The sequence below is a fragment of the Muscardinus avellanarius genome (assembly GCF_963383645.1).
Source record: "Muscardinus avellanarius genome assembly, chromosome: 3".
NCBI classification, from domain to species: Eukaryota; Metazoa; Chordata; class Mammalia; order Rodentia; family Gliridae; genus Muscardinus; species Muscardinus avellanarius.
In genome coordinates, this window is record NC_137788.1 from 40,308,668 (window position 1) to 40,334,995 (window position 26,328).

Genomic DNA, 26,328 nt, shown 5'->3' on the forward strand with positions numbered 1-26,328 from the left:
CGTGGTGGTGCACGCTAGTAATCCCCATGCTTGGGAGGTGGAGACAGGAGGATTGTGCAGGTTTAAAGCCAGCCTTGCTGGCTTAAGAGACCCTGTTTCCAAATAAAATATAAAATAGGTCTGGGAATGTAGCCCGAAGGTAGAAGGGTTTCATCCCTAGCACCCCCCCCCCAAAAAAAAAAGTCCTTAAACTTGGCCTGGTGGTACTCGCCTAATAGTCTAGTTACTCAGAAGACTAAAGTAGGAAGATCATTTAAGCTCAAGAATTTGAGGCCAGCCTGGGCAATATAGTAAGATCTTTGGGGTTTTTTTGTTTTTTTTTTATTTTTTTTGCGGGTCTGGGGATGGAACCCAGGGGCATTTGACCTCTGAGCTACACCCCCTGCCCTATTTTTTATTCTTTATTTTGAAACCGGGTCTCATTGAGTTGCAGAGGGCCTCACTAAGTAGCTGAGGCTGTCCTCAAACCGCGATCCTCTAGGTCTCAGCCTCCTGAATGCTGGGATTACAAGCGTGCGCCACCACACCCAGCTGTTTTTTGTTTTGGGGTTTTTTTTTTTTTGTCTTTTTTGGAACTGGGGATGAAACCCAGAGCGCCACATCTGCAAAAAAGGCGCTTTGCCACTGAGCTACATCCCAGCCCCAAGATCTTTGTTTTCAAACAAACAAACAAACAAACAAACAAACAAACAAATCCTTCCTTCAGAGTATTACGTAAAGCCAAAAAACCAGACTCAGAAAAGCAAGGGTTGTTCTGGGTGTGTGGCACTCACTTGTAATCTCAGTACTTGGGAGGCTGAGACAGTGATCACAGATCTCCTGCGACTTAGCAAGGCCCTCAGCAGCCTAGCAAGATACTGATTTAAAATAAAAAATAGAAAAGGGCTTGGGGTGTGGCTAGCATTAGAATGTCCCTGAGGTCAATCTCTTGTACAAAAAAAAAAAAAAAAAAAAGAAAAGAAAAGAAAGAAAGAAAATCAGCCATGGTGGTGCACACTTATAATCTCAGCAACCGGGAGGGGACTACAGTTCATGGACAGCCTCAGCTACTTAGCGAGGCCCTTCAGCACTCTATAAGATCCCCTTTGCTTATAATCCCAGCATTCGAGAGGTGGATCTTGGTTCGCAGAAAGCCTCAACTACTTAGCAAGGCCCTTTGCAACACAGTGAGAACCTGTCTCAAAAAAATAAAATAGCCTGGCGTGGTGGCCCATGCTTGTAATCCCCCGCTTGAGAGGCAGAGACAGGAGCATCACGCAGGTTCGAAGCCAGCCTCTCTGGCTTAAGAGATCCTGTTTCCAAATAAAAAAGTATAAAAATAGGTCTGGGAGTGTAGCCTGGAGGTAGAGGGGTTTCCAGGAACCCCACAGTACCACCAAAATTAATTAATTAATTAATTAAAGACTAAAAAAAAAACAGGTCTGGGGATATAGCTCAGGGTAGAATGGCCCTGGGTTCCATCTCTAGTACCACAAAAACAAACAAACAAAATCAAAGGTTGTTATATATTTTTTCTTGTATATGGAAGCTAGAGCGCAAAAGGAAAAAAAGGGAGGGGTTACAGGGAATCTCATGAAAACAGAGGGAGACCACAGACCACACAGAAAAGGAAGGGTAAGGGAAGAAGGAGGAAAGAGAAAGGAGTTGTATGGAGAATATAAGTTACCAAATTTGTTATGTGTGTACAAATATGTAATGATGAAGCCCACTATTCTGTATAATTACAATGCACTAGTAAAAAATTTGTTTTAAAATGGTCTTTAAATTTAGTTTTCATATACTGACACCTATAGTTTCAAATTTCTACTTTTATGTTTGTTTGTTTGTTTATTTATTTATTTATTTGGTGGTACTAAGGGTAGAACCCAGGGGCTTTCCTACCTCTGGGCTATACTCCCCAGACCTATTTTATACTTTATTTGGAAACAGGGTCTAAGTTGCTGAGAGCCTCACTAAGTAGCTAAGGCTGGCGTTGAACCTAAGCAATCCTCCTGTCTCAACCTCCCTCCCAAGTGCTGGGATTACAAGCGTGTGCTACCACGTCCAGCTTCAAATTTCTACTTTTCTGTGATTAGTGTATATTTATATAATTTATTAGATAGAGCAATACTTTATTCTGATTTATTAGATCATATTTTTATAAATGTTGGCTTTTTTTTTCTTGGTGGTACTGAGGTTGCTGGAAACCCTGCTACCTCCGGGCTTCACTCCCAGACCTATTTTTATACTTTTTTATTTGGAAACAGGGTCTCTTAAGAGCACGGTTGGCTTCAAATCTGCGTAATCCTCCTATCTCCACCTCCCAAGCGCAGGGATTACAAGCGTGCACCACCACGCCTGGCTAAATGTTGGCTTTTAAGTGAAAAACTCCTATTATTTGTTATGCTCACATATTATAAATGTTAATAGTCATTACAAACACTAAAATCACAAAATTGATCCTCAATAGTACAACAAAATGAAACAACATATAAACTATTATTTAAATGTTACTCAAATATTTTATTTATTCATTTATTTTATTTTATTTTGTTGTTGTTTGTGGTACTGGGGATGGAACCCAGGGGCATTTTACCTTTGAGCTACAACCCCAGCCCTATTTTTTATTCTTTATTTTAAAACAGGGTCTCACTGAGTTGCAAAGGGCCTCACTAAGTAGCTGAGGCTGTCCGTGAATCGTGATCCCCCGGTCTCAGCCTCCCAAATGCTGGGATTACAAGCGTGTGCCACCACACCTGGCACGCAAAGATTTTAGAAAAACACAGGCAAATTATTCTGTGGATAACCTTCTATTATAGTTGGTTCTGGAGATATGGTCTAATATTTACTAAACAAAATTAACCATAAATGAAAATCATTAATGCAAACTGAAACAGTCATTAATGTACTGAGTAATCAAATCACTTACATTGAAAAGATGCAACATTTCCTTGCTGGTTAGTAACTGAAATCGAAGGTCAGGCGTCTTGCCATCACAAGGAAGGCACTCATAAAACTCAGGTTCTTTATGTGTCAAAGAATAAAGAACTATGATAAAATATCCAGATTCTGAAAAAACCCTGGATAAAAATATTACTTAATTAAAATTTAATAAAAATAACAAGATTATACTCAAAGAACTCACAGGCACTAGATTTAATCCAACCTAGTTAATGAATTGACTAAAAAGCCCAATTTTTGAAGGACAGCTGGGAAGTAAATTTATGCTTACTTTATAATACAATTTTAATACTAAAGTTTATTATTTTATTTATTTATTTATTTTTTGTGGGTCTGAGGATGGAACCCAGAGACATTTGATCTCCAAGCTCCACCCTCTGCCCTATTTTTATTCTTTATTTTGAAACCGGGTCTCACTGAGTTGCAGAGGACCTCACTAAGTAGCTGAGGCTGTCTGTGAACCTTGATCCTCCGGTCTCAGCCTCCCGAATGCTGGGATTACAAGTGTGCACCACCACGCCCGGCTTAGTTTATTATGAAGTACATATTCCTTACAAAAATATCAAACAAAACAGGAACATACAAAATGAAAACTATGCTACGCTATTTTCCCATTTATGTACCTATTTCCAGAACTTGGGTGTGATAAGTACTTATGGTCCCAAACACTCAGGAGGCTGGGGAAGTGGGATTGTTAAACCCATGACTTCTGGATCAGCCTGGGCAATATAGAGAGACCCCAGCCCAAGAGTGGTGAAAAATTGCAACTCTTTTTTTCTTTTTGGTGGGTACTGGGGCTTAAACCCAGAGGATTCAGTACCTGTGAGCTATACTCCCACCCTATCTTGAAACAGGGTCTTGTTAAGTTACTGTGAGGTGGCCTTGAACCTGCAATCCTCCTGTCTAGCTGCCCAAGTACCAGGATTACAGGTGTGTACCACCATATCCATATGAAACATTGTAACTCTTTCCCTACCATTGTCATTTAGACACACATCTAAAATATAGTTTCCCTAGCTATTAATTCTAATCTTATGCTTTAGCTCCAGAAAGAAAATTTAACATCTCATCTCAAATGGTTCTTAGTGTACTGATAGTAGCATTATGGATGTGTGTGTGTGTGTGTGTGTGTGTGTGTGTGTGTGTGTGTGTTACTAGGGATTGAACAAAGAGGCAGTCTACCTCTGAAATACACCCACAGCCTCATTTTATTTATTTTGAAACAGGGTCTTGCTAGGTTGCTAAGTCTTACTAAGTTGCCGAGGCTGGCTTCAAACCTGTAATCCTCCTGTCTCGGCCTCCCAAGGAGTTTGATTATAGGTGAGTGCCAACATACCCAGTTTGTGGAATTTAATATTTGCAAGGTAAACAAATCCAAATTCATTTTTAGATACTCAGCTGAAAGTCAATTAAATCCTATTTATAAAATAAGATGCTATACTAGATGCTCTCTGGAGCTTTTTTCTATCCCCAAAAGTGTATCTTCTGTGTTGTGGTTAGGCAAGTAAATTCCTTGATATTTCCAGGTATAGGCTACATATCTTTTTTGGTGAGATTTTATTTTCATTTACTATAAAGTATGTTTTTAGTAAGGTACTTGTTTAGAAGCATTATAAAAGGTTAAAGCATTACATGAATTTTAAATGAGATCAATAAAAGACAAATGGAAGAAAGATTAAAATAAAATACTACAGAATAAACTGTCACTTACCTTTCTTGAATAGAAGAACTGAACATGTATCGCAAGCAGCAAGCCCATACCTGAGGACTATAGATATGTATGATTCCAGAGAGCCAACTAAAAACAAACCAAAAAACAATCAGAAATTAAAAACTATAACCATTTACAAATTAATATGCATTATGTCCTTCTCAAGGCAATAAGGCAGATCCTTGATATTTACCAACAATTCATTAAAAGGTGTCACAAATAAAATGAGGCTATGCTGACAACTTATAGGGAGAATATATAGACAATATATTATATCTACATATATAGAGAAAAAGAGGAAACAAGTACATGTTTTTCTTTTTCACCTGAGATGTGGGAAAGAAAATGGTTCATCTTGAAAGCAAGATGCCAGAATGAATTAGCTGGGCCTGGAAAGGATACACTGAATTAGAGGAGACTGAAGTTTATAGTCTAAAATTTCTTTATAGAGTTACAGAGAGGATTAAATACTGTTGACATACACAGGCAGTCTGAAGTACAGCAGACTCTTAGTAAATAGTTTAGGCATCAATAACCCATAGCCAATCCCAGGACCATGGCAGACAGAGTATAGGTAGATTTCATGGTCCAGAGCACATACGTGTTCTCAATGACTTTGTACATGCCATTCTCTCATGTGGATACCCTTTCCTATCAATTCTCCCTTTTACTTCCAAACAAGTTAAAGTCAAGCTCAAGTTTGCCTTCTGTAAGAAAATGTTCCCTATTAATTCTCTCTTTTACTTAGAGTGTTCATTGTCTATACTCTTCATTTAAAAGTAAATGATATGCTTCATTTACTTTTATCATTTTACTTTTTATATCATTTTAAAGTAAATGATATACTTCAGTATTATTTTTCTATATATGATTTAAATTTTATTGACTCACTGATTATAAATTCCTTGAGAAAGAGCTTTAAACTCCAACACATAATCCAACAATGTTTTTTATATAGAAAGCACTCAATAAATACTGAATAAATATAAATTTATAAATAATCAGTTTAAATGCAATTAGCCACTAACTCTAAAGAAAAAGCCACTGATACTAAAGGGAATTTCTGTAGAACTGTCTGACAATGAACTTTAAAAAATATTTTGCTGGGCGTGGTGGCACATGTTTGTAATCCCAGTACTTGGGAGACTGACAGGAAGGATCGCAGGCTCATGGCCAGTCTCAGTTACTTAGACCCTATTTCAAAATGAAGAATAAAAAATAGGAGCTGGGGGTATAGCTCAAAGGTAGAATGCCCCTGGGTTCAATCTCCAGTACTGCAAAAAATAAAGAAATGAATAAATACTCTTAGTATAACTGATTGACATGTATATCATACACATTTGGACACAGATTTGGCTGAAAAAGGTTTTCACAGATAGTACAATACTTACATTCCAACTAATGGTAGAGAATAAACCTTGGGGTCAGATTCCAGTAAAAGCAACAATTTGCGTGTTTCATCCATGGTAAGATATCTAAACAGAGGACATTTATATAAAAATAATTAAAAGCATTTTATTAAGCCAGGCACAGTGGCTCATGCCTGTAATCCCAGTACTTGAGAAGCTGAGACAGAAAGATGACAGGTTCAGTGCCAGTTCATGGTAACTTAGTGAGACCCTGTTTCAAAAACAAAAAGTAAAATAGGACTGGAAGTACAGCTCAGAGGTTGAACACTCCTGGGTTCAGTCCCCAGTAACTAATTAACACACACATACATACACACACATTTTTATTAGTAAATTTTACTTCAAATAAATAATCTTTTTTTTTTTGGGGGGGGTCTGGGGATGGAACCCAGAGGCACTGGCCTCCGAGCTACACCTCCTGCTCAATTTTTATTCTTTATTTTGAAACCGGGTCTCACTGAGTTGCAAAAGCCTCACTAAGTAGCTGAGGCTGTCTGTGAACCACGATCCTCTGGTCTTAGTCTCCCAAATGCTGGGATTACAAGCATGCGCCACCATGCCTGGCTTAATAATCTAATTTGTAAAGCACTTTTCTCTAAAAGAACATTATACCCTACTTAAAATGTTTTACTACAGCCGGGCATGGTGGCGCACGCTTGTTATCCCCGTGGCTTGGGAGGTGGAGACAGGAGGATCTCGCAGGTTCAAAGCCAGCTGTGCTGGCTAAAGAAAATTTTAAAAAAGTATAAAAATATGTCTGGGAGTGTAGCCCAGGAGGTAGGAGGGTTTCCAGGAACCCCAGTACCACCAAAAAAAAAAAAAAAAAAAAAAGTTTTACTACAGTCGGGCATGGTGGCACATGCTTGTAATCCCAGCGCTTGGGAGGCTGAGACAAGAGGACTGCACAGGTTTGGAGCCAGCCTCAGCTACTGAGTGAGGCTCTTAGCAACTTGGTGAGACCCTGTTTCCAAATAAAGTATAAAACAGGTTTGAGAGTGTAGCCCAGAGGTAGAAAAGCCCCTGGGTTCCATCCCCAGTACTACCAAAAAAAAAAAAAAAAAAAAGTTTTACTATATTTATAATTGACAGTAAATCTTAAGAATATGAAAAAACTGTGGCTGGGGATATGGCTCAGTCATAGATACTTGTCCTATCCCTGGATTTCCAGTAGTGGAAAATGGAAAAACACACTACAGTTGCAGAATTGTTCATCTTACTGTTTCAGCTTTAAATTATGGACATAAAAACAATAAAACAATGTCACTAGTGACAATAAGTTTTTTTGTTTGTTTTGTTTTGTTTGCAGTACTGGGGATGGAACCCAGGGGTGTTCTACTTATGAGTTATACCCCCAGCCCTCTTTTTTATTCTTTATTTTGAAACAGGGTCTCACTGAGTTGCAAATGGCCTATAAGTAGCTGAGGCTATCTCAGAATTGTGATCCTCCTGTCTCAGCCTCCCAAATGCTGGGATTATAAGTGTGCGCCACCTTGCCTGGCTGATATGTCTTAATATCACCACTGATATATTTTATTGCTATAATAACAGTAAAACACAAACATAATAAATTCACCAAGTCATAAAAATTAAGCCTGAGTTGGCTTAAATATTAAGCTCTTCCTCTGCTTTGTCCACCTGATAAATTCCTATTCCTTAAAAGAATTAGTTCCAACTTCCCATGATTTTCCCAGGCAATTTGGACATATATTCATGTTTGCTAGCAATATATATAAACTTCCATAATAGCACATCTTGTTTAGATGTTAATATAATTAATGAACAGCAAGTATTATTTAAATCTGTTCATTTCTAGTGCCCAACATACATACCTATTTCATATAGATTCTAATAAACATCAGGGTAAGTTAATGTGTTTAGAGAGAAGGGCAAATGTCACAAATGGGAAAGATAATTCTAGATAGAAAGTAGCAAGGAGAATAGGCAATGGGATACATTACTGAACATCCTGCTTACCAGAATGCCAGGGGTCACAGATTGACAGGGTGTGGTGGTCCACAAATGTCATCCTAGTACTTGGGAGGCTGAGATAGGACAAGGGCAAGTTGGAGGCCAGCCGCAGCAACTTAGCAATTCAGCAAGACCCTCAGTAACTTGGTGAGACCATTTTAAAATGTGCCATTTCAAAATGGTACTTGGGAGGCTGAGAATGGAGGATTGCAGATTTGAGGCTATTCTTAGCAGTGTAGATAGATTCTGTCTCAAAATAAAAAGGGCTAGAAACTGTAGCTCAGAGGTGGAATGCCCTGGGTTCAATCTCTAGTACAAAAAAAAAAAAAAAAAGCCTGAGGAAGTAGCTTAGTTCAAGGGTAGTGCTTGGTAGTAACCCTAGGTATCAAAAACAAAACAAAATAAAATAGAGCTGGAAGTGTAGCTAGGAGGTAGACTGCCCGGGGTTCAATCTCCAGTACTCCCAACCCCACACTACACACATGCCTAGGCAAAATAATATAGAAGATAATTTCCTCTTACATGTTTGGCAAATGTTCTACCACTGAGCCACATTATCATATTAAATTTGTGTGTGTGTGTGTGGTACTAGGGGTGGAATCCAGGGGCTTTTCTACCTCCAGGCTATACTCCCAGACCTATTTTATACTTTATTTGGAAACAAGGTCTCACTAAGTTGCTGAGAGCCTCACTAAGTAGCTGAGGCTGACTTCAAACCTGTGCGGTCCTCCTGTCTCAGCCTCCCAAGCATGGGGATTACAAGTGTGTGCCACCATGCCCAGCTTATCATATTAATTTTAATATAATTTTTATTGTAAATTTTTTATAAAGTGGTGGGTACAACTCTAAAAAAAACTCTGTCGGGTGTGGTGGCGCACGCTTGCAATCCCCGTGCTTGGGAGGCGGAGACAGGAGGATTGCGCAGGTTCGTAGTCAGCCTCGCTGGCTTAAGAGACCCTGTTTCCAAATAAATAAAAAGTATAAAATAGGTCTTGGAGTGTAGCCCAGAGGTAGAAGGGCTTTCATGAACCTCAGTACCACCAAAAAACAAACAAACAAACAAACAAAAAACCAAACTCCAATCAGCAAATAATAATGAGACAGGGGTTGGAGCTCAGTGATATAACATGATGCCCTGGGTCCAATGTCTAGTATTAAAATACAAACACAGCCGGGAGTTGTGGCGCACTCTTGTAATCCCAGCATTTGGGAGGCTGAGACCGGAGGATCGCGGTTCTCAGACAGCCTCAATACTTAGTGAAGCCCTTTGCAACTCAGTGAGACCTGGTTTCAAAATAAAGAATAAAAAAAGGGCAGGGGCTGAAGCTCGGAGGTTGAATGACTCCGGATTCCATCCCCAGACCCTCAAAAACAAAGCACAATTTAAAAATTATTTAATATTCTCTGGTTATTGATCTAATTATTAGATCTCTAATGTGTAAACTAAACAATTATTTCATATGTAGAGATCCAAAAAAAATATGAATCCAACTGATATTTAAAATTTTAGATTAATCTTTTACTTACCCATATTTATAGGTCCCTTGAACTTGAGAAATATTCAGATTACTGCTCAAGTTTCTTGCCAGAGCTGTTGGTATAATGGGGATGGGCTTCACAGGTGTACATTTAAAGTTATTTGCTAGAGTCAGTGCTGCCCAATGCAAGTCAAAATCCACACTGTCCAAACTCTCCCTGGAAGTGATATGAGCTCTTATGGGAAGCAGCTTACCACAGTCCAAGGAAGAATCTTTGCTACATACATAGTGTTGTAGAGCCTGAGGAAGTAATATTAACAATTATTTTAAAATGTTAACATGTGTCCGTATCTTTACAGTTTATTTTTATGCCAGCGTATATACATATATATCTTGAATTAACAAAATTAGTTCTAGTTTACATTTCAATTCTCATTTCTTCCATATGATCAAAAGATAACATGAATAATTATATCAAAGCAAGACTTCTGTTTCAAGCTCCACCATGCTCTAGCAGCACTTTGAATTCTAATTTGGGGCATGGTGGTGCATGCCTGTAACCCTAGTACTTGGGAAACCATGACAGGTTCAAGGACAGCCTCAGCAAGTAGTGAGACTCAGCAATCTAATAAGATCCTGTTTCAAAACAAAAAATTATTTAAAAAATGGTTTGGGGTATAGCTCAGAGGTAGAATGTCCTTGCGTTCAATCCCCCAGTACCACACACACATACACACAAATTCTGTTGTTGTTGTTTTTGGGGGGAGGAGGGTCTGGGGATGGAACCCAAGGGCATTCAACCTTCAAGCTACACCCCCTGAGCTATTTTTTATTCTTTATTTTGAAACAGGGTCTCACTGAGTTATAGAAGGCCTCACTAAGTAGCTGAGGCTGCCCACGAACTGCAATCCTCCTGTCTCAGCCTCCCAAATGCTGGGATTACAAACTTACAAGTGTGTGCCACCATGCCCAGCTCATAGAAATTCTTATTGGGGAATATTGCCCACAATATGTATTACTACACGAGAAAAAAATAGGCATAAATTAATTCTGATCAACCTTAGAGAACCTCATAGTCATTATTTTTGAAACAGGGTTTCACTAAGATGGGGAGAAACTCACTAAGTAGCTGAAGTTGGCTGTGAGTCTGAGCTCCTCCTGTTTCCCCTAAGTACTAGGATTATAAGCATGCACCACCACGACCAGCTCTTTTTTTATTTTGAAACAGGGTCTTGCTAGGTTGATGAAAGTCTATCTGCTGAGGCTGTTCTGGAACCTGCAATCCTCCTGTGTCAGCCTCCCAAGTATTGAGATTACAAGCATGTGTCACCACATCCAGCTATGGTCATTCCTTTTTTAATTCCTTTCTTTCTTGTCACCCCCAAATTGTCAAGTTAGTTCCCCCTTGAGCCCACTGTATTCTTTCTAGTCTTAAGGCCACCACTCTAAGTCCAGCTAACATATTCCTATCTAATACATATCTGACTATTGCAATGGCCTACTACTCTCTCTAATGTGATTGCCCACAAATCCAGCAACAATTAGCTTGAATATACCTTGAATTTTCCTATCTTTTTTCTTTTTCTTTTCTTTTTTTTTTTGGTGGTACTGAGGTTCTTGGAAGCCCTTCTACCTCTACCTCCGGGCTACATTCCCAGACCTATTTTATACTTTTTATTTGGAAACAGGGTCTCCTAAGCCAGCATGGCTGGCTTCGAACCTGCGTGATCCTCCTGTCTCCGCCTCCCAAGCGCAAGCCACCACGCCTGGCTGATTTTCCTATCTTAACACTGTTTCCTGTTCTGGAATGCTACCCATATTACCTACTTAGGACTTTTGCCCTTGGAAACCACATTTATTTGCATTTTAGGTACACAACAATTCAATCAGAATTATGACTACTTCTCAAATATGGGCCAATTAAAATACTGTACACTATAAGTAATTTTTATGTTGACTCAAGTATGATGGTATAAACCCTGTTATTTCAGTACTTGGGAGGCTGAGATAAGACTGTAGGTTCAAGACCAACCTCAGCAACTTAGCAGACTCTCAGCAACCTAGCGAGACCCTGTCTCAAAACAAAAAGTAAAAAAGGGGCAGGATGTATAGCTCAGAGTTAGAATGCCCCTTGAGTTCAACCCCCAGTACCACAAACACACAAAAAATATTAAAGTTATCACTGAATCTCACCTTAAGTGTTGAACTGAACTCGTCTACATTGTGAACTACCTTTTCTTTTGAACAAAGTTCTTGAGTATGAACTCTGCAGGGGATCAAAAAGTCCCCAGGAAGAGAAGCAGTAGGAGTTCTTTCTTTGCATTCAGGTACTTCTCGACCAGGATCAAAGCGATCTACTGTCACAGTCACTCCTTCTTCATCTGAAGAACAAAATAACTACTATATAGCATGCTAATAAAAAACAAATCAACCAAGCAAGACTACATTATAGCAAAGTGCTTTGTACATACTAGTTGTAAACTAAAATCTTATTTTAAAAAGCGATTTACTTGTATATTCTTGAACCTGACTGGATTGTAAAGTCTGTGATGGGTAATTCTATTCCTCTTCACATCCTTGCTATACAGCAAAGAAAATTAACACAAAGCACATAAAGTAGCTGACTGAATCAATCAAAGTAAATTCCACGATAGCCATTTAACTAATTTTTAAAAGCATATTACCTTCATCCACTGTGAGAGAACCAAGTAAAAAGCATGTCACATTTTTGTTATTCTGCTTAGCATGACGATAAGCAAGTCGAATGGTCTTTTCAGTCACTATAAGCTTTGGATTTCTGAAAAATAATACAAGCCTTTTACAAATGTGGTGGATCTGATATCCTAAAAACAATAACAACAACCATGTATCATAAAATGCTGCCTAAACTATTAAACACAATTTTTTTTTTGTGTGTGTGTGGTACTGGGGATTGAATCCAGGGACATTCTACTCCAAGTCACACCCCCAGCCCTATTTTTTATTCTTTATTCTGAAACAGGGCCTCACTAAGTAGCTGAGGCTGGCCACAAACATGCAATCTTCCTGTATCAGCCTCCCAAGTACTAGGATTACAAGTATGCGCCACCATGCCCCAGTTAAAGTACAACTTTTTTTTTTTTTTTTTTTTTGGTGGTACTGGGGTTCCTGGAAGCCCTTCTACCTCTGGGCTACACTCCCAGACCTATTTTTACATTTTTATTTGGAAACAGGGTCTCCTAAGCCAGCGTGCGTGGCTGGCTTCGAACCTGCGCGATCCTCCTGTCTCTGCCTCCCAAGCGCGGGGATTACAAGCATGCACCACCACGCCCGGCAAAGTACAACTTTTAAAATGTACAAAAAAGCTGGGCATGGTGGCACACGCTTGTAATCCCAGCATTCAGGAGGCTGAGACCGGAGGGTCACGGTTTGCGGACAGCCTCAGATACTTAGTGAGGCCCTCTGCAACTCATTGAGACCCGGTTTCAAAATAAAGAATAAAAAATAGGGCAGGGGGTGTAACTTGCAGGTCGAATGCCCCTGGGTTCCATCCCCAGACCTGCAAAAATAAAAATAAAAAAATAAAATAAAATGTACAAAATAATCACTGTTCTCAAATCCCAGGGTCAAAGACAAGGGGTAGAGAGGGCCACCAGAAAACTAGAATAGCAATAAGCTGACACAGAATAGTTGTCCTCTGGGAACTTAGTTAACTTTATGAACTAGAGCATGAATTGACAACTATGAGTCTGATGTATTTCTGTAAATAAAGTTTGAATGAAACAGTTAAAATCATTTGTTTTGTTTACACATGGTCTATGAACTTCATATAATATGTTGAATACAGAATATAAGTATGTTTAAAGACATAAAGAGGAAAATCAAAATATAAGCAAGGACAAGACACTATTAAAAAAAGATAAGACAAGCTGGGTGTGCTTTACATGCCTGTAATCTCAGTACTTATGAAACAGACAGAATTGCAAGCTCTACACCAGCCTCAGCAACTTAGCAAGACCATGCTTAAGAGAAAAAAGGGGAAACACGGACACACATATATAAAGAGCTAAGAGTGTATCTTCAGAGGTTGAACGTCTCTGGGTTCAATCCCCAGTGCTCCCTACCCAAAGACCAGACAAGTTTGAAAAAGAATCATACAGAACAAGCAGGAAAAAAAAAAAATCACTTAAAACCTCAATGGAGAGCCAAGCGTGGTGGTGTACACTTGTAATCCCAGCACTTGGGAAACTGAGACCGGAGGATCACAGTTCATGGACAGCCTCAGCTACTTAGTGAGGTCCTCTGCAACTCAGTGAGACCCAGTTTCAAATTAAAGAATAAAAAATAAGGCAAGGGGGTATAGCTCCAAGGTTGAATGCCCTTGGGTTCCATCCCCAGACCCACAAAAACAAACAAACAAACAAACAAACAAACAAACAAACAAAACAACCTCAATGGATTAGCCGGGCGTGGTGGCACAGGCTTGTAATCATTCCCAAGGCTGAAACAGGAGGATCGTGGTTCCCAGGCAGCCTCAGATACTTAGTGAGACCCTATTTCAAAATAAAGAATTAGAAATAGGGCAGGGGGTGCAAATGCCCCTAATGCCCCTGGGTTCCATCCTCAGACCCGCAAAAACAAACAAACAAACAAAAAAACAAACCCCCCCAAAAACCAAAAAACCTCAATGGATTAAATAAGCAACTAGAGATCAGTACAGGAATGTATGTTATTCACTACACTAAACCCACAGATTGTGAACGCTCTTTCATGTGTGGTATATGTACTTCCACCTGTAAAGGGCAAAGGCGTACCTCCATGGCAGAATGCTTCTAGCATGCCTGAGGGCCTGGGTTGGATCCTCAGCACCAGTAAAACAAACAAACCTTGAGTAAAACTAGTACAGGTAAGCCAGGCCTGGTAGTCCATACCTGTAATCTCAGTACTTTGAGGCTGAGATAGGAGGATTGCAGGTTTGAAGTCAGCCTCAGCTGTCAGCAAACATAGTGAGATTGTTTCTAAAAAAAAAAAAAAAAAAGCTGGGCATGGTGGCACATGCTTGTAATCCCAGCATTCGGGAAGCCGAGACAGGAGGATCACTGTTCACAGAGCCTCAGTTACTTAGTGAGATGCCTTGTAACTCAGCGAGACCGTTTCAAAATAAAGACTAAAAAATAGGACTGAAGGTGTAGCTCGGAGGTAGAATGTCCCTGTATTCTATCCCCAGTATTACAAAAAAAAGAAAACAACAGGCGTGGCACATGCTTATAATCCCAGTACTTGAGAGGCTGAGACAGGAGGACTGCAGGTTCATGTCCAGTCTCAGCTACTTAGTGAGACCCTTTGTTTTAAAATAAAAAATAAAAAATAGGGCTGAGGGCGTAGCTCAGAAGTAGAATGAATTCAATCCTCAGAACGATTAAAAAAATAATTAATTAATTAAAGGGTTGGAGGGTGTAGCTCAGAGGCAGAGTACTCCTGGGTTTAATCCCCAGCAACACACACACACACACACACACACACACACACACACACACACACACACTCACTCCCTCTCTCTCTTTCTCTCTCTCTCTCTCTCTCTCTCTCTCTCTCTCTAGTAGAAGAGAAAATCAAAATACTCAAAATGTAGTAAAGAAAGACAACAGAAAATATAAAAGACAAGTTAAGAGACATGGAGAAAAGAATCAACTGGTCCAACAAACAATTAAACTTCTACAAGACCCTCCCTGTTTATTGTCAATGGTACCACCCTTCTCTGCCAACTAGTTTAGAACTTGAACATCTGACTTTTTATATAAAATTGCTAGGCTTGGTGGTGTACACCTGTAGTACCTGGAAAGCTGAGACAGGAGTATTGAAGGTTCAAAGCCAGTGCGCAGTAACTTTACCAATACCTTGTTTCAAAATTAAAAAAAAAAAATAGGGCTGGAGTATAGCCCAGAGGCAGATGACCCTTGTGTTCAATTCCCCAATACTACACACACACACACACACACACACACACACGACAGAAAATGTTTTTTGAAGCACTTGATTTTGTTTTTTCCTCTTGATCAGAATACTGCTATACTACTCTAATTCCTTACAACAGATACCATTTATAGAATACTTTTTATTCTGGGCACTATACCAATTGCTTATAGACTATCTCATTTAATCCTTACAAGAATACTATGAGTGGCTGGGGTGTATCTCAGTGGTAGAGTGCTTACCTAGCATGTGTGAGGTTCTGAGTTCAATCACCAGCACCACAAAAGCTACTATTGAGTATTACAGCCATTTTATGAATAAGGAAATATCCTTGGCTACTTTGTTAAGGTCACAAATACAAGTAGTAGAATTAGCATCTGATATCCTAGGCAGTTATACAGCACCTTCAACCATTATGGCATAAATCTTTATGATTACAGAAAACCATCTCACGGCTAATTAGACTCTAGGCTCTCCCGATTGTACATCCTCCTTAGAATACTGCTTTTAGCAAGCCCTTATATATATTAAAAAAAAAACAATGGTTCTATTATCTATTTTTTAAAATTTCTTATTGGTACATTGTAGTTAGACATCTTAACGGAGTACAAGATGGTGGAGGCATACATGCACACATCACCCAATTAGCCCTTACTCAATTTCCGCCCCATTCCCTCTCCCTCCCTCCTTCTCAGGTTCTATTATCTATTAAAGTCTAAATTTCTATGTCTTTCTTTCAGGGTCCTAGATGGAATTATACTGCTTCCAATCAGACCCACTCAAAATCAGCCCAGTCTTCTCAATGATCTCCAAAGCCACTATGCTGAAGTATAGTGAAAAACATTTTCAGTTTTTATTGTATTTCAACTCATTTTTCCCCCCTCTGTCATCAGGCAGCCGCATCGCCTGACAGTTCAAGGCAGCCACAGCACCCTGGGATGTTTCTCTGGCAGAGAGAAAAAGCACCCGCCTGGAGTTGCAGCCAGGTGCAGAGTGAGTCTGCGATATTTCAACTCTTTTGAATTCCTGCAATACTCAGAACTTTAGATTTGCGCATGTGCGCGCGTGCACGTGTGTGTGTGTGTGTGTGTGTGTGTGTGTGTGTGTGTGTGTGTGTATAGTACTATAGGACTAGGAATTGAACCCAGGGGTATTCTACCTCTGAGCTACACCCCACCCTACTTTTACTTTTTGTTTGGAAACAAGGTCTCATTAGGTTGTGGAGGGCCTAAGTTGCTGAGGTTGGCCAAGAATTTGCAATCCTGTCTCAGTCTCCCAAGTACTGGGATTATAAGTATGTGCCACAGTATTTGGCTGCAGAATACTTTAACTAAAGATTAAGATTATTTTTCAAAAGCACATGGACTTAAAAAGAAACAGAATTTTTATTTGAGGGGAGCTTTTAACAGAAAAGTAAAGAAAAATAAATACGGGTTGAGTATCCCTTATCCAAAATTTTTGAGACCAGAAGTAGTTCAGGTTCCAGAATATTTGCATATACATAATGAGATATGTTGAGAATGAGATACAAATCTAAATGTGAAATTCACTGATGTTTCATATATATCTTATACATATAGTCTCTATTTTTTGTGGTGCTGGGGACTGAATCCAGGGGCATTCAACCCCCAAGGTACATCCCCAGCCCTACTTTATTTTTATTTTGAAATAAGGTCTCACTAGGTTAATAAGAGTCCCACTATTTGCTGAGGCTGTCCTTGAATCTGTGATCCTCCTGTCACAGCCTCTCAAGTACTGGGATTATAAGCATGTGCCCACTTCATCCAGCTTAATCTGAAATTAATTTTATATAACCATGTGTTATGAACCACATTTGGGTCAGATATGGAATTTTCCACTTATGGTATCATATTGGTGCTAAAAAACTATGGATTTTGAAACATTCAGGACTTTGGATTAGGAGATTAGGATGCTCAACCTATAACTGATCACAGTAATCAACTTTAGTATCCTTTTATGACCTGGGTTTATACAGTTTTGCTTTGAAAAGAGAAACACTTATACCTGTAGCAACCGAGATGTAAGTAGATAAGATCTCCAATTGGCACTGAGTTCCAAAGTGCATGCTTTGATGGAGGAAAGTGGAAAGGTACCATCTTGCTTGAAGCGAACCTTTAAAAAATTAATTTAAAATTAAAGCATAGGAAAAGCAAACTTGGTAGGAATTTTATAAGAAACTGTTAACTGTCTTTGATGGGCTCAAGAGGCTAAGGCAGAAGGACTTGAGTGCAACCAAAAAAAGAAAAGAAAAAAAGAAAAAAGGAAGATGGAGGTTTGAATAAGACAAAAAAATTTAAAAAGCTGGCATATGTGGAGAAGTGAGAATTCTTTTACACTGTTGTTTACACTGAAACACAATTTGGATTTACTAAATGAAAAATAGAATGAAGTTCCTCAAATTATTAAGAATAAAATCACTATATAATCCAGTGATCTACGAGCTATTTATCCAAATAAAATAAGATCACTATGCTGAAAAGATGTCTACACTCCCAAATTTATTGCAACACTATTCATAATAGCTATTAAGGATTGTAAGTAACCTATATGTCCATCAAGAGATAAAAAAAATGCAGTACACACACAATGCAATACATTTCAGCCATAGAAAAAGAATGAAATCTTGTCATTTGTTGCAACATGAATGGACCTGCAGGATATTATGTTAAAAGCAATATGCCAAGTAAAGAGACAAATACTGCATGATCTCATTAATTTGTGGAATCTATTATAGTGATTATGAAAGCCTGGGAATTGAAGGGGAAAAATGAGGAGAAGGAGATATTAGTCAATAGATAACAAAATTACAGTTAGAATAAGTTCAGGTGTTATATAGCAAAGCAGGGTTACTATAATTAATAACATTATAGAATATTTATTTCAAAATAAAAGGATTCTAAACATTATAAAAATAAGCAATATGTGAGATAATAAATATGCTATATACCATTATTTGACTATATACAATGTAAAAATTTATATGAACATCATACAGTACCACTAAATATGTACAGTTATGTGTCAATTAAAAAAACAAAAAAAACCTAAATATTGACTAAATAATAAAATGGAGGTTGGTTGGGAAAGGAAGGGAAGAAAAAAAGCAAGAAGCCTGGGAATTAACTGCATAAAGTCTAAAATTTGGCTTCTAAATATGCTAACTTTGTGACCTTATTCAAATTAATTTACTGCTGGGTATGAGGGCACATGCCTGTAATCCCAGTACTTGGGAGGCTGAGACAGAAGATCGCAGGTTTGAGAACAGCCTCAGCAAGTACTGAGACTCTCACTAGTAAGGCCCTCTGCAACTCAGTGAGACCCTTTTTCAAAACTTAATAGGGCTGGATGTAGCTTTGAGGTAGTGCCCTTGAGTTCAATCACAAAGAAACACACACATACACACACACACAAAAGAATCATCTCCATCATCATCATACTTAACCTCTCTTTGACTCAGATTGCTCATTTGCTAAATGAGATATCAGTGCTTCCTTACAGAATTAAAATTACTATTAAATAAATCAATATATTTAGACCACTTAAAATATTGTTACTTCATTGTAAGGGCTGAGCATTAGCTATTTCTTTTTCATTTTTAGTAGTCTACAGACCTTCTTTCTTTTCTTTTTTTGTGGTACTAGGGATTAAACCCAGGGACATTCTGCCTCTGAGCTATACTCCCAGCCCTTTTTTTATTTTTTGTTTTTGAAAACAGAGTCTCACTAGGTTGCTGAGGCTGTCCTCAAACCTGTGATTTTCCTGTCTCATCTTCCAAGTACTGGAATTACAGGTGTATGCCACCATGCTCATCTCCACAGAATCTTTAAGGCCCAATTTATAAACTTCATGTTTACTTCCTCAGCAGTATAGGGTAGAAGTCATGTTTAAATCCTGACTATACTACTTACTAACTGTATGACCTTGGTTTGACTAGTCTCTCTATTCTATACTTTCCTCATTAAAGAAAAAAATAGGATGGATAATAATGGTATCTATCTTATTGGCTGGTTGTGAGGATTAAATAAAAATAATATAGTCTCAAGTGTTCAGCACAGCACTTGGCACATAGTAAAACTTAAATAAATGTTATTAATCTTTTGTTTTTGTTTTTTGTGGTAATGGGGATTGAATCCAGGCTATCTCTGAGCGATAGCCCCAGCCCTTAACAGGTTCTCACTAGGCTGCTGAGAGTCTTGCTAGGTTGCTGAGGCGGTCCTCAAACCTACAATCCTCCTGTCTCAGCCTCCCAAGTACTGGCATTACAGGTGTGTACCACACCTGCTGGCTCTGTTATTTGTCTTTTTGTTACTCTGAAGTCTACAGGGAGACTTTAGAGGCAAGTCTAAACTTATACCCTAAAACTGACTATAAAATGTTGCATATATGTATGTAAATGCTTTTTCTTAGAAAATGAGATGCACTCTTATCAAATATTCAAAGAGCCTGGCTTGGTGACATATACCTGTAATCCCAGTATTTGGGAGGCTGAGACAGAAGGATCGCAGATTCAAAGCAGACTCAGCAACTTAGTGAGGTTATCTGCAACTTAGTGAGACCCTGTTTCAAAATAAAGGAATAAAATAGGGTTGAGGGTGTAGCTTAGAGATAGAATGCCCCTGGGTTCCATTCCCAGTACCACAAAAAATATTAAAAATTAAAAAAAGTTAAGAAATAACTAGTTTAAATCACATAAGTATATATCTTATTTAGAATGAAGGAATGAATTTGACCCATAGTCAATACAATAATAAAATTAAGAGAATATACTAAACTAGTTATACAACTATACCTTTCAAAGAACAAAAGTTGACAAAATTTCAAAGAACAGGAGGTGGTGAAGGTGGCAGGGGGAGTAGAACAGAAGGGCCAAAATGAAAGCAAAAGAAATATGATCACTTTGTTGGATCACATTTCCCATTGTCTTCAAATCTGGCACAAAGAAAGATAATACAGAGAATAAAGGGTCCCCCATGGGTTTAATTATAGCATGTTAGCATTGTTATTCCTTTGTGGGGAAGAAGCTATAAATGATCCAAAAAGTCAATTAATACAAGCCAATATGCCTGGCCCCAAAAGTAATGACAGGCTGAGAAAATTAGGAGACAGGTGGCAAGCTCCTCCTTCTTACTCCACAGGAGTAAGAAAAGCTTTGAGAAGATTGCGAATATGGAATACCCAATGTAAAATGATTCCCATCAAGGAATTAGTGTTGAGAAGAGAAACCCAACCACTTTCCATCATTTGTTTATGACATAAACACCTATGTAATGTTTCATCTCAGGAGTTCAGGTACTATTTCCTATCAAAACACTATTGCCTGTGTAGCTAAAATAAATGAAGGAAGATATGGAACTAAGATTTACTGGGTATCGCCGGGCATGGTGATGCACACTTGTAAATCCCTGTGTTTGGGAAGCTAAGACAGGAGGATCGCACAGGTTCGAAGCCAGCCTCAGCTACTTAGTGAGGCTCTCAGCAACTTAGTGAGACCCTGTTTCCAAATAAAGTATAAAATAGGTCTGGGAGTATAGCCTGGAGGTAGAAAAGCCCCTGAGTTCCACCTCCAGTACCACAAAAAAAAAAAAAAAAAAAAAAAAAATCTACTATGTACTGAACCTTTTAAGAATCTTATTTAACCCTTCAAATAAGCTTATTAGATAGATTACTATCCTCATTTTACAGATGGGGGACTTGATATAAAGGTCACCAACCTATCAAGTGGTAGAACTGGAATATGTGGAATATGTGTCCCAGATTTTCCTGATTCTAAAGATTATATTCTTTTTTTTTTTTTTTTTTTTTTTGGTGGATCTGGGGATGGAACCCAGGGGCATTTGACCTCCGAGCTACACCTCCTGCCCTGTTTTTTATTCTTTATTTTTGAAACAGGGTCTCACTACATTGAAGAGAGCCTCACTAAGTAGCTGCGGCTGTCCGCGAACTGTGATCCTCCGGTCTCAGCCTCTCAAATGCTGGGATTACAAGCGTGCGCCACCACACCCAGCTGATTATATTCCTTCTCTTTCAACCACTTTCCCAAGTTAATGTGAGCATCTGTAAAAAAAATTTTGTAAAAATATTTCTGTACCTGGTATTCATCTGAGGCCTTGTAAGAGGATATGTAGGCTCCATTTATTTGACAAATGACTTACTCAATTTCAAATTCTCAGTATCCTAAAGAAACAGAGATATTACCAATGAATAATAAAAATAAATTATTTAACCTCATATTAACAAAACTACAAGCAAAATTAGGTTATTATGTTACTTACGTGAAGCGTGACTATAGTTTAATAAAACTAAATGTTTGTAGCCAGGTGTGGTGGTGCACGCTTGTTATCCCTGCACTTGGGAGGCTGAGACAGGAGGATCTCACAGGTTCGAAGCCAGCCCCAGCTACTTAGTGAGGCTCTCAGCAACTTAGTGAGACCCTGTTTCCAAATAAATTACAAAATAGGTCTGGGAATATAGCCCGGAGGTAGAAAGCCTCTGGGTTCCACCTCCAGTACCACCAAAAAAAGGGAAGAAAAAAAAAAAAAAAAAAAGCTTATAGACTCTGCCGATCATTTTCAGACTTTAGAGTCATTCTACCTATTAACTAATTGTTAATATTTATTTTAGGCAGCAAAATCTATGAGTGTATCTATTCATTACGTATAGATTTTGCCCCAAAATTTCTGAGGAACTTCAACTTAGCTGGGTAGAACAAGTAATAAATGTGTGAGATTTTTACCAACAGCCTTATAATCCTCAGAAAATCACAAAGCAGAAGAAAGGAAAACACTGGGCTAGATATCTATTGGACCTATAATAATAATAATAAAGAAATCCTCAGTCCTGTGGCAAAAGAAGATAAATCGAGTATCCTCACAAACTGATTTGTATCATTAAAAAAAAAAAAAAAAATCAGCCAGGCGTGGTGGCACACAATTGTAATCCCAGTATTTGGGAGGCTGAGACAGGAGGATCGTGGTTCACAGACAACCTCAGCTATTAGTGAGGCCCTTTGGAACTCAGTGAGACCCTGTTTAAAAAGTGAAGAATAAAAAATAGGGCTGGGGATGTAGCTCAAAGGTAGAATGCCCCTGGGTTCCATCCCCAGTACCGGAAAAAAAAAAAAATCAGTGTTCATTTTCTTGGATCCACATGCATGCGCTCTCTGGGTACTATCATTCACTCCCATTGTGTGCACACCCATCTACTGACAGCAATACTTTAGCTTCCATGTCTGAGTTTCAAACCCACATTTCTAATTGCCCAGTATATATTTTTGAGGCAAAATACAGACTTCATATAATTTCTTTATGGTTTTGATGTTTCCTTAAATCTTAATTGTTTTAGGTTCTGGACACTGTTTCAATTCCATCAAAAAGGCATTGTTTGAAGGGAAATAAAGGGGGAAAGAACTACTAGCATAGGTGCAAAAATCTTAGAAGACACTTTTTAGATAAATAAACATTGGAGATAAAGTCTGCAGCTAAAAATGTTTGGAAGAACAAAATCCTATTGAATGTGTATTTGTAAGGTTAACTAAAAAGTCTCTCCTACAGATAACTTTATAGGCTTAATGTTTCTATGGAATGCTGGCTTTTAACTCTACAGCTCTTCTATAGCACTTTGTTGTCATAAATAACAGTATTCAGAGTGATAAAAAGTACCTATACAGATTATTCCAAGTGCCATTTTTTTCTTTACTAAACAGAAGTGTTTAATTTAGTTTTTATTTTTTTGGTGGTATTGGGGGTGGAACTCAGAGGCTTAATCCCTCCGGGATATACTTCCCAGACTTATTTTTTAATATTTTATTTGGAAACAGGGTCTCACTAAGTAGCTGAAGCTGGCTTCGAACCTGTGCGATCCTCCTGTTTCAGCCTCCCAAGAGAGGGGATTACAAGTGTGGGTCACCACACCCAGCTAAACAGAAGTATTTTAAAATTTTTATACTTGTCTTTACTTTCTTTATACATTTGGGTAAAAAGAGAGGAATTGCTGATTGGCTTCTCACTTTAAAACAAATAAGATGGTTTACAGTATTACACAAGCAATTAAAGCTAATGAAACTAAAACCATACAACACCTATACCTAACACAACGGTAAAGGTATCACTGTGCATCAGATGAAAACCAACAAACCATCTTCACCTCTTCTCCCTTATAAATTCTCTTTCCATCCTACCTTGGCTGACTTCGTCGGCTTCCACTAGATTTACTGATGAATCTCTCAGTGCTCCTAGAGAAGGATATTTCTATATAAATCGGCACACACTATTTCCCTGTTTAAAAAGCCGGTGGTTCTTCTTTGTAAACAGAATAAAGGGCCTTCACAATTAGACCTTAGCCTATCATTCCAACCATATTCCCTATCCATTCATTCTATATCCCAAACTGGACTACTTGCAGTCTCCTGGTTGCAGGATCTGCACAGGCTGTGCTTGGAATGCCCTGGCAAAACCCCGTCATTCTTCATCATCCAATTCAAATGTCACACTTCCTCTATGAAATCTACTCCAAGATCCCACAATGTCACTACTACCTCTGAGTTCACACACATATCATGTTCACAACTCACTGTACACAATACTTCCAGTCGACCACAATCCCTTATTACATATCAGAACCTGGGCCAGATATGGGGAAATTCGAATGCAAGAGCGAGCATTCGGGGTTTCCGTCAAGAAATTTCCACAGTAAAAATAAATTAAATGGCACGTCATCGACTACAAACCTCTTTCACATACCTCAAAACTCCCAAGGAACGCGGGGTCCACTTTACCTCTCCCACTACGGTCCCGTCGTCATCGGCCCCAGGCTCCTGAAGGACTGAACCCAATGCAGGGCCCAGATGGTTGGCTGCCGCCCTTCCCCCGGCCCCGCTGCGCCCCGTGAGGGAATCGGGAGCACAAAGCCCCAATCCCAGCTACCTTCGCCGAGCTGAGGGCTGTTTGTTGGGTCGGAGCTGAGCCCGGCTCCTAGGAGCGCCAGCGCCCGCTCCGAGCCCCGCCTCTGGGACGTTGGGGTCGCGGGAACCAAGGCGGCAAACGCCCGCTCACTAAACCGAAGGGCGCGCCGCGCCTGCTGATTGGTCAAAAACCCGGCCAGTTCAGGGAGCAGGGGCGGTACCGAAGGCGTCACGCAAGATCGCGGCGACGTGCTGGTGTGCTACCCAATCAGAGCCCAGAGAGGTTTAGCATCCGACCAATCCCAAGGCTCTTTGGAGAGCGGAGTGCGCCACCGCGCCGAGGCTCAGCCTCTCGAAGGTTTAAAACCTCCATTTCATCAACGGTTAAGTTCCGGGGTGGGGCGGGGCCTGCGCAGGCGCAGCCCAGCTGGCTGGCCCAGAGGCTAGGGAGGCGGAAGTGCTAGCCGTGGTTCTCCTCGCCCACAGATTGAATTTAAGATGTAAAAGAAAAGAATTTTACGTAGACCCATCCTGAATAATGAGTTTCTTTAAAGCTACTTAAGTATAAAGGGAGAGGGTGAAAAGGCGGTGGGAAGGAAAGAGTAACTTTATACTGGAGAAACCTAATAAACACTACTTCAGCCAATGAAGGCCAGCACGAAGACTCAGTCGCAAGCCATGCTAACAGTGTGTGTGAGCCGGGTATGGAGGCACGCACTAGTAATCCCAGTACGTGGCTGAGACAGGAGGATCGCAGGTTCATGGCCAGCCGCAGCAGCTTAGTGAGGCTCTCAGAAACGTAGTGAGACCGTTTCTAAATAAAATATAAAAAATAGGTCTGGAGGTGTAGCTTGGAGGTAGAAGGCCCCTGGGTTCCATCCCCAGTTACCACACACACAAAACAGTGTGTGTGCCTGATAAGATGTGATGGTTCTGTGATCTTCCCAATAACCTACAGCTGTATAAGAGGGACAAAGTATGATGATGTCTCATAAGAGAGACATCAGACAAATTCCAATAGTGAGAAGTCCTATAAAATATCTTACCTCTACTCCTAAAACTTAAACTCAGTGGGGATGGTGGTGTGCACTTGGAAGTTCCCACTACTAAGGAGGCTAACGTAAGAGCATTGCTTGAGCTTAGGAGTTTAGGGCCAACCTAAGCAACAGAGCAAGTGAGATCTTAAAATTTATGAAAGGGCAAGTCTGAGAAACTACCAGTCAAAAGGAGCCTACAAAGATAAAATAATTAAATGTAATGTGGTATTGTGGATTAAAAAAAAAATAGGACATAAGGTTAAAAACTGAGAAAGTCAGCCAGGTGTGGTGGTGCGTGCTTGTCATCCCAGTACTTGAAAGGCTGAGACAAGAGGATTGCAGGTTCTCAGCCAACCTCAGCTACTTAGTGAGGCCCTCTGCAACTTAGTGAGATCCTGTTTCAAAATAAAGAATAAAAAATTGGGCAGGGGGTGTTGTTCAGAGGTAGAATGCTCCAGGTTCAGTCCCCAATATGGCCAAAAATAAAATCCCCGAGAAAGTAAATTATAGACTTTAGTTAATAACATCAATATTATAGGAAATGTACCTAATAATGGAATATATTAAGCCGGATGTGGTGGCACATGCTTGTAATCCTAGCATTTAGGAGGCTGAGACCGGAGGATCACGGTTCGCAGACAGCCTCAGTTACTTAGTGAGGCCCTCTGCAACTCAGTGAGACCCAGTTTCAAAATAAAGAGTAAAAATGGGGCAGGGGGTATAGCTCAGAAGTAGAATGCCCCTGGGTTCCATCCCCAGACCCATAAAAAAAAAGAATATATTAAAATAAGGAGGCTGGGTGTGGGGTATGGAAACTTTCTACTATATTCTCAATTTTTCTGTAAATGTAAAACTGTCCTGGAGGCTGGAACAGTGGTAGAGTGTTTGCCTAGCATGCACCAGGCCTTAGATT

At 39.4% G+C, this 26,328-nt stretch overlaps 1 protein-coding gene across 2 annotated transcripts in view; it reads right to left on the reverse strand.

The window, feature by feature from the left end:
- Nucleotides 1-21,611, reverse strand: part of STIL (STIL centriolar assembly protein) — a gene marked incomplete at both ends in the record, with an annotated part of 62,003 nt that extends 40,392 nt beyond the window's left edge. The window contains 9 exons of one of the 2 annotated variants that reach the window (XM_080691255.1): nt 2,909-3,059; nt 4,652-4,738; nt 6,043-6,126; nt 9,556-9,619; nt 9,761-9,806; nt 11,700-11,887; nt 12,191-12,303; nt 17,484-17,591; nt 21,568-21,611. In XM_080691255.1, coding sequence (XP_080547381.1) covers nt 2,909-3,059; nt 4,652-4,738; nt 6,043-6,126; nt 9,556-9,619; nt 9,761-9,806; nt 11,700-11,887; nt 12,191-12,303; nt 17,484-17,591; nt 21,568-21,611 — 885 coding nt within the window. Of the gene's footprint in view, nt 1-2,908; nt 3,060-4,651; nt 4,739-6,042; nt 6,127-9,555; nt 9,807-11,699; nt 11,888-12,190; nt 12,304-17,483; nt 17,592-21,567 lie in introns of both variants that reach the window. The other variant, XM_080691254.1, reaches the window with a different exon arrangement.
- Nucleotides 21,612-26,328: the final 4,717 nt, after the last annotated feature.